Below are 8,906 nucleotides of genomic sequence, written 5' to 3'. Positions count from 1 at the left end.
ACAGTTCAAATTTAACCCAAATTTGGATTAAATTCCATTGTTTTAGTTAAAAATAACTATTTATTAAGTAGGAGCAGTGGCGACTTAAATAAGATTCTGTTTGACACTATAGATTTAACAGTGTATTCAAGAGTCATATACATGTATATACAGAGTATCCAGATATACTAAATGGTAAAGCGCTCGTGAGCAGATAGAGCGGACTAAATTGAGTCGAAAATCCCTGTATTATTTTGTGATTTTCTCAATAGTTTACGAGAAATTAATTATTAAAGATCGCCGAATATGTACTGAGCGCGGCCTACCGCCAAGGCGCCAAATGCAATCGCGCAACGAGATGCGATCGACGTTGCTAAGCAATTCTATTGTAAACAAGTCCCCTATAGTTGCCTAGATGTCCAGCGCTGAGCGCCTGAGCGGTCGCATCTCGTCGTGCAATTGCATTTGACAATGGGTCGTGCTTATTCAGTGATTTTTTAGTAATTAAATTAACAATAAATACAGCTCTTTATTGTAAAAACAATATAATTAAAAAACGGGCCAAAGACGAGCAATCATTGTATATTTAATTAGATGTATATTTAATTCTTTATTGTCTTATATACATGTATGTATAACAAGTTCGCAATACTAGTTTTGACCTCACCAGGTGAGGTCTTTTTCAATCGCTTAATTTAGTAATTAATTTCTCGTAAACTATTGGGAAAATTGCAAACTATTATAGATAGAGAACTTTTCTGCTCAGTTTAGTCCGTTTTATCTCCATAGAAGCGTTATTGTATCGATAATTATCAGATCTTTGTATATTTGCTTATCACAGGCTTAAGGACAGGATGTTTTTATAATATTGTACAATTATATTTGGTATCATATTGTAGAATCAGGCAGCTATTGCCATCGTTTTAGATGTGTGGATGTATTTATGGGGTAGTATAATAGTTCTCGTAAATAAATTTTTTACCTCGCATTAATTATAATGATGATATGTATTAGTTCCAATATTTAGTTCCTCTTTAAAGGTATACCGACTTTGTGATTTCCACTTACACAACATTACTCGCTATTCTGATCGTAGTTGGCGTCAGTTCTTTAAGTATCAACCTTTTCCAAGTGAATAACTTTTTTCTTTCTCTAATTAATTATAAATTACTTAATAATGAATATTTCATTGTAGTTTATTCAACTTGTAAGATTCACAAACAATATTCGAGCAATATCTATTAGTATTGTGATTTTAATTCATCATCTGAGTTATATGTTTGTTCTTAATTATGGAGGACAAGAATTAATAAATCATGGATTACAGTTCTTCAAATCAAGGTGAGTATCATATTTTTACAGCATTTTGAGATTATTTTATATTTATTTAGAATTTAGATTGTCATCATATACAGATTTATTATAGATTTAGTTTTACAGATATTGTATGTTATATTTCGATATTTTTTCTAACATATAGTTAATTCAATGCTAATTAACAAAAATATTTATAACTTTATATTATTTTATTTTAAATTGATTTATTTCATTTAAATTAATTTATAGCTATAATGGACTATGGTACGCAGCACCTTTGCATACACAAAAATTATTATTATTTATAATGAAAAGGGGAACAATAAATACTGTTTTTGTATGTGGTAAAATATATATTGCATCCTTGGAAGGATTTGCTTCGGTAAAATTAAAATTTCTTTTACAATAGAAAAAAAGAATTAAACTCTCAACGGTCATATAATATAATATATATCATATACATATATAATATTCACTTTCCAGCTCACGAGTACAGCAATATCTTACTTCACAGTGATCTATTCTACGCGATAATGAATTAGAAAGGAAAATTTGCAGGGATTGGAAGTAACTCGTTACTTGTAACGCCATAATCATTACAGTTACTTTTTTTGGTAACGGATTAGTTTGGTAATGCCGTTATTTTATTTTTGGTAACTGTAACGTAGTTACATTTTTTTCGGTAACGATAACGAATTACACGGTAACGAGTTATTTTTATCATTACTTTTTGTATTTATGACAAAATTTTCTGTATGTATATTCAATCTTCAATTCTAAGCTAGTATTTACATAGTTTACTCTTAGTTTAAGACTGTTTTAAATAACGTCTTAAAATATTAATGACTTTGTGATTGGTTTATGACATCTGAAGAATGCCGTAAGTCAATTAATATCACAAATTAAATTGAGAAGTACTTTAATAAGATATTTTTACTTGTTATATGTGCATATTAAAATACTTTAAAAAATTTATTGTGAAAAATATTAGCTGAATTGCATTTCAAGATTGAAAATTTAATTGGTGCCTAGTTTGTAAAATTGGATATGTATATATAAATTTATTACGAAATATTAAGCACGAAGCTGGAAGCTCTATCTCATATCGAAAAGGCCTTCATTTTCCTAGTTGTATTTTTATATATCGGTCTAGTGTCATTGTATTGCTTTTATTAATATTAAAACAAAAAATTGCATCTTAAATTATTTAGATCGATCTTGTTTCAGCATTAAAAAAGTAACGAAAAAGTAACGAATCATTGTTTTTTAAGTAACGGTAACGATAACGAGTTATTTTTAAAAGTCAAAACTAGTAACGGTAACTAGTTATTTTTTTAACTCGGTAACGAGTAACTAGTTATTTTTAAAAAGTAACTTTCCATTCTCTGAAAATTTGTTTTCAGTTAGATAGATCTTTGCTAAATTAATAAAACAAAATAATTAAGACGTATAAATTACGTTGATTGAAAACTCTTTTTGCGAATTAAATTCGTTTATTATTCTATACGCAAAACGCTAATATATTATAATAGAAAAGAAAAGAAAATATACTGTTAATCAAGTTTAGCAGCATAATTGAATATAGATAAATGAAAATGTATAAATCTAATATTTTGTTTGTTATAAAATTTACATTAGAACTACTAATTAAAGAACTACTATAAAACATCGAAGCGATTTATTTCAATTACGAATGGACTATTAAACAATAATTTGAAATTATTTCTGTTTGATAATGAAATAAATTCAGAAATATATGACTGTCACTAAAATATGCAATTGGTTGGATGTACAATTGATTAAGTATATAATTTAACGTTTCTACCATTAATCGTATATTTTTTAATTCAAACATTTATATAATTCAAGATAATTAAATATATTGAAAATGACTTAGAATTTTGGAATATTTCATTGAAACAATAGAAACATACAAGTTAACATTAAATTGGTGGTTGAATTTCAAATGGATACGTTATTTCGTAACTATATTTGAATATAAGTTTCGGTTCGTGGTTGAGAAGAGACTGAAAGATCGTTCGATACATCATAGAACGTATTCGCCATTGCGCATGTGCTTCAAAAATAAAGAAAGTGAAAATATTCAACAAAATTACCTCGCAATAAAGCGATAGTTTCACGGTAATTTAAATATTCTATACCTTTTGCTACTTCTTATTTCTTGTATGTGTTCAGAAAAGCTCTTTACACATAATTTTCCTTATTAAATAATTTTATTGAACATTACAAAGATACATTATGGTAAGTTAAATATTCAGTAAAAATACTCTGTATTATTCGTTTATTTCGGATAATTTAAAAGAAAGTAGATAGTGAGAGATATAAACAATATGTGGACTTATACGCGTTTTGAAGCTACGTTTAGTTTCAAGTCTTCAGTGCATCATGCATGTAATCGAAGAATACTATTATACATTTAATACAGCTTTTATAAAGACAATAGGTATTTGGCCTTATGAAAAATCACGATTTGCATTATTACAGCGATTGTTAATCACTACTTTAACTATCACGTATATTGGAATGCAGGTAACAATTATTTCTTTATGAACTTCATTAAAATACAATATAATTTGTGATTATTTTTAAAAAATCAAGTAACCTTTTTCAAAAATTATTTGCATTAATTATTCTTTAATTGTAATAATTTTTAATTAATAGAGCTTATTACTAGAGTTATTATAATAAATAAAGCCAAAGTTCAAATGTTTATTTTATAGCATAATATACTTTTATCATAATTTATTGCGATCATTATATTTATAATTACAGTTATCAGTTCTTATTACGACAACATATAATATGACTCTTTTCGTCAAAATTGTATCGCACGTTTGCCCCTTTATAATAATTACAATAAAGTACTGTGTTTTTATCTTGAAGTCAAAAACTGTAAGTTACTTCTAAATCGATTTGCACAAACAACCATTTAAAATTTTATTTACGAATTTACATTCAATAAGCGTTAAATGATTAAATGTTAATGTTTAATTAACAGGTGCAAAATTTACACTATCTTATCCGAGAGGACTGGAAGATAATACAAAATAAATTAGAAAGCAAGATTATACTAAAATACGCTCATTACAGTCAACTTTCTACTATCTTTCTGTTTTGTAAGAAAACTTTGGTTTATTAATTTTAATTCTATAGCTGTAATTTATCATAAAAATGCCAACATAAATATTTTGGAATTAATAATATCTAAATAAGTATTTAAAATATTAATTTTGAAATGAATAATGTCTAAATATTTTAAAAAATGCGTACTATTATTTATTTGATTATTAATGTAGTACACTCGCGAATTGAAAACAGAATTTCTTGAAATTGAAACCATACGTTGTACTAGAAGTCGTTGACATGCTTGTGCAATTAGAATGAGATTGACCGTTTCAATACTGAGATATAAGCAATTAAAAATTGCATTTTTTATACGTATCGCCTATACAAAGTTCATGAAAATGTCGCGTTAATTTTTGTAGGGCCTAAACGAGCAGAAAGATGTTAGTAAAAAACGAGCATGCGATGAAGTGATATCAAACGAATATTTTGAAAAAAATTCATAATTTTTTACCGTTCAGTTTGGAAAATAGAACCTTGAAAAAAATGTAATTTTTGATTTTGATTGACATATGGAGGCGAGTGAAGGAGGCGGCCAGTCGAGCTACGTTAGTTGCGTCTATCTGAATTAATTTTTTTCCACGTGTGCGTGCGGCCTATGAACAGGCGCAACCAAACGTTTTTTTCTCACTGGCGGGAATGGGAGTATCGCCACCGAGCGCGCGATGGGACCTAATTTTTGGATGGTATTGTCACAGTATAACCAGTAGGTCCACTTTGTGTCGGCACCTTTGATCTCCTTTTCCGGATCACGTGAGCATCCACCATGTTAAATCCTGGACCGAATTGAGAAAAGTGCCTCACAAGTATAATAATAAAACAGATAAGTAATAATATGGATTCGATACAGTAAATCAATAAATTCAATGTGTGAATCGAATAAAACGTTTTATTAATAACAATTATTCGTAGGAGTGATCACTAAAGAAAATTTCTGATGTAATTGTTTATAAATTGTCTGCACATATGTATGTATACGTTTCTATTGTCTTGCATTTTATTGGATCCAACCCAAAACAAAAGTTGCGCGGCGATACCTGCGCGAAGACTCAGTTTTTCGCTGAGTGGATCTACTAGTTATACTGTGGTATTGTCGCGAGTGTACTACCTTAAGCTGTAATGCTTAATAGAAAATATAATAAAAAATAACTTAAGTATATATATATACATTCGGCAGCTCTCTCTTACATATTTTATTAAGATTATTTTTCGAGATAAACACATCTTTATAAATATTTAAAAAATAAATAAATTTATTTTACTAGTTTCAAATTTAAAATACTTTCCCTCACTCACAGAAATAAAATACTATTCACAAAATAATACTAAATACTTTATGAAAATTCCATAAACTAATAATTATATATAATAACATTTAATTATTGCATGTAAATTTATGAAAGTTTTTTGTTTATACGTCTTACAGTTTTCATCGATCTTATAGTAATTGCTCTTGCCATCATCCAGTTTCTTCCGAATATTCTTGATATTATTTTGCCATTGGACAAACCACGACCACATAAACTTATTATTATGGCGGAATATTTGATTTTTCAGGATAAGTACTTCATCACTAAAGCGCTGCATGAAATGATGCTTATTGCGATAAGTGCAGTAATTATGTTTGCAACAGCGTCACAATTATTAGTATTTAGCTACCATTCTTTTGGGATGTTCAAAATTGCCAGGTATCGATCACATTACATCGATTTAATTTGACTCGATTATGAATTATACTTAAAAATATTGCAGTTATCGAATAGAACACTCCATCGAGGATAGTGTATTGCATGTACTACATCCCAAAAAGGAATACGCAATTTACAATAGGATAATGCACGCCGTAATTGCACACCGTAGAGCTTTGGAGTTAGTATATCGCATTTTCTTTGTAATTTTTTATATTTAAAATATTCTTTTCAAAAAAATATTTGTCTACTTATCTCATTCCGATATTTTCGAATACAAAGATATTATAAATGATGTATGTAAAAGTATCAAATAAGCTATGTCACATAGTGCATATGGATGCCTATATCTTATGGATATTTAACTTTTCGTTTCTTTTTGAGACTACTTTAATTTCTATTTAATCCTTCAATGTTACACTATATGTTTAGTCGCGAAAGCAACACATTGAGTCCTTCAGTCTTGTATAAAATGTCTTGTATAAAAATAGCGATTATAAAGAGTATATTATAACAAATCTTTCTTTCAATCGAAACGTCAGATATTAATAAATATAACAGTAATGAGCAAATTTATGTATTATTATTATTAATAAAAAAAGTTAAAAAGCATATAAAATTAAAGAAAACATATATATGTATAATATGTATATGCGCTATACCCATAGTGGCACCGAAGAATTAAGAAAAATTATTCGTAAGAATGTCACAAATATTATCTATTATCAACAATTATATGATGACTTCTTCCAATTTAAAATTTTTTGTTTAATATTTTTGTCATTTTAAAGATTTTCCAATATGTTGATGTCATCGTTTAGTATACCATATTTCATCATGGCTATTACTGGATTAATTTCATTAAGCATCAATTTGTATGGAGTAAGTAAAATCTCAGGTAAAATATGTAACGAATTATATTTTTAACATAAATTTGCTGTAGCAATATTATTAAGTTTACAATACCAGTAATAGTAAATTATTTCTTGCATACAATAGTTCACTGAAGCGGCAATAATGTCAAAGAACATGGACAACTTACTCCTATATTTTATTATTTCGTTGGGTCATTTAATTTACATGTTTATAGCGAATTATATTGGTCAAAAGGTTATCGATTACAATAACGAACTCTTTCAGTTAATGTAAGTAGCTAATTTTTTTGTAGTATTGTGCAGTAATTCAAAAATGAATGTTTTTAAATTATTATTTTTGGCTCCCTAAATTACAAGAATTAAAAACTTTCTGAAAAAATTCAACTCAAATTCACTCATCATCTTGTGCAAGAATTAAAAAAAATAGAAAATAATTCTTTTATTTCTAAATAAGAAATACAAATAAAAGAACAATTAAGTAAAAATTTTAACAGTAAGATTCCATGAAATTTATTTTTTATATACCAATATTATAATTTTGTCGTGTTTCTTATATGAAATAAAATTATTATTAAACTTTTAGATACGGTACATCGTGGTACTTAATGCCTGTGTCATGCCAAAAACTAATTTTATTTTTAATGCAAAAAACTGTCAAGGGATATTATTTTACGTTTGGCTTTATATTTGTGGCAAAAATGGAAACTTTCGCTACGGTAAGAAAAATGAAGAATAAAAAAATAATAGAGTCTTACTAGAATATTTAACAGAATTAAATTTCTTTTCTAGATTGTAAATACTGCGATGTCCTATGTTGCTGTGATGTATAATCGCGTGAATTAATTCATCTTTTTATTTACATAGTTAATTGTGTATGATTCAATTAATTCGTGTTCACAAAGAACGAGAATGTCGTTGCATGTCATGAGAGATTTTAAAGAATACAAGTTCATTGGATATCGTTAATACCTACTATATGACTATTCTCTACCTGGTGATAAAATTATTTATAGATGAACTTTTATCTTCCTATAGAAATATGCACATAATAATGTATACGAATCTTTGCATTACTAAATTGTTAATTGTTATTGTCTGTAAGAACTTTGGGGAAGAAGAAAATGAGTGATTCTAAATTCTAATATTTTTAGTAGACATGTATGTATAAGAGTAAGGTAATCAATCTTTCTCAATGTGAAATAAATATAATGCAATACAAGAAGAATTCTGTTAAAATCTACTGTTCTTTAGCCTTTTTTATTAAATTATTGATTAATTAAAAGCATCTTAATAAATTATTAATTAATATATTTAATTATATATATATATATATATATATATATATATATATTAAGATGTATAATCAGCCGTTAATTTTGTAAAACTGTAATGCATATACATACAGTGTTACATGTGATTCTTCTGCGGTAAGGATTAACCGTTGAGATATTGATCTGATAATTATGTAACATGAGATTGAGTAATTAACGCAATATCATATTGTCGCAAGCAGTAACAAGTTATCGAAGCAAAATTCATTTTTTCTAAATAAAAATATCAATGTGAGTATTTAATATGCAGGATAGATTTTAAGTTTCTATTGATACCAATTAATATTTACGTTATGAATTTAATTGAGAAATAATTTTATAATATTTTATTCTGTAGATATTTCAATTAAAAAACAATTACTTTATTTTATATATACTTATTTAGACTATTTAGAGTAATTATCCTTTTATGCTGTTTATAATAAAAAATGTTTACTAACTCGAGACAGAGATTTAACTATTACATACACAATCGAATTTTATTTTTTCAATTAATTTGTGTAATATACACAATTTCACATTAATTTGTGTATACATACATACGTGTGTGTGTGTGTGTGCGTGCGTGCGTG

At 27.0% G+C, this 8,906-nt stretch overlaps 3 protein-coding genes across 3 annotated transcripts in view; all 3 read left to right on the top strand.

Moving 5' to 3' along the window:
* Window positions 1-2,250, top strand: part of LOC105459993 — a 9,245-nt gene extending 6,995 nt beyond the window's left edge. Inside the window, exons 5-9 of the mRNA XM_011706398.1 lie at window positions 879-916; window positions 1,020-1,110; window positions 1,175-1,320; window positions 1,546-1,678; window positions 1,780-2,250. Of these exons, the coding sequence (XP_011704700.1) occupies window positions 879-916; window positions 1,020-1,110; window positions 1,175-1,320; window positions 1,546-1,678; window positions 1,780-1,830 (459 nt within the window). The 3' untranslated portion in view covers window positions 1,831-2,250. The remainder of the gene's footprint in view (window positions 1-878; window positions 917-1,019; window positions 1,111-1,174; window positions 1,321-1,545; window positions 1,679-1,779) is intronic.
* Window positions 2,251-5,862: 3,612 nt separating this feature from the next.
* LOC105459991 lies at window positions 5,863-6,721 on the top strand. The gene is made up of 2 exons (XM_011706395.1): window positions 5,863-6,128; window positions 6,193-6,721. The coding sequence occupies exons 1-2, from the start codon at window positions 5,974-5,976 to the stop codon at window positions 6,347-6,349; spliced, it is 312 nt and encodes a 103-aa protein (XP_011704697.1). The 5' UTR covers window positions 5,863-5,973; the 3' UTR covers window positions 6,350-6,721.
* A 410-nt stretch (window positions 6,722-7,131) lies between these two features.
* Window positions 7,132-8,906, top strand: part of LOC105459992 — a 6,492-nt gene continuing 4,717 nt past the window's right edge. The window contains exon 1 of the mRNA XM_011706397.1: window positions 7,132-7,273. Coding sequence (XP_011704699.1) covers window positions 7,146-7,273 — 128 coding nt within the window. The 5' untranslated portion in view covers window positions 7,132-7,145. The remainder of the gene's footprint in view (window positions 7,274-8,906) is intronic.

This window comes from Wasmannia auropunctata, unplaced genomic scaffold (genome assembly GCF_000956235.1).
Source record: "Wasmannia auropunctata unplaced genomic scaffold, wasmannia.A_1.0 LD333478.1, whole genome shotgun sequence".
In the NCBI taxonomy this organism is placed as follows: Eukaryota; Metazoa; Arthropoda; class Insecta; order Hymenoptera; family Formicidae; genus Wasmannia; species Wasmannia auropunctata.
This window is presented reverse-complemented; position numbering and strand designations above follow the sequence as displayed.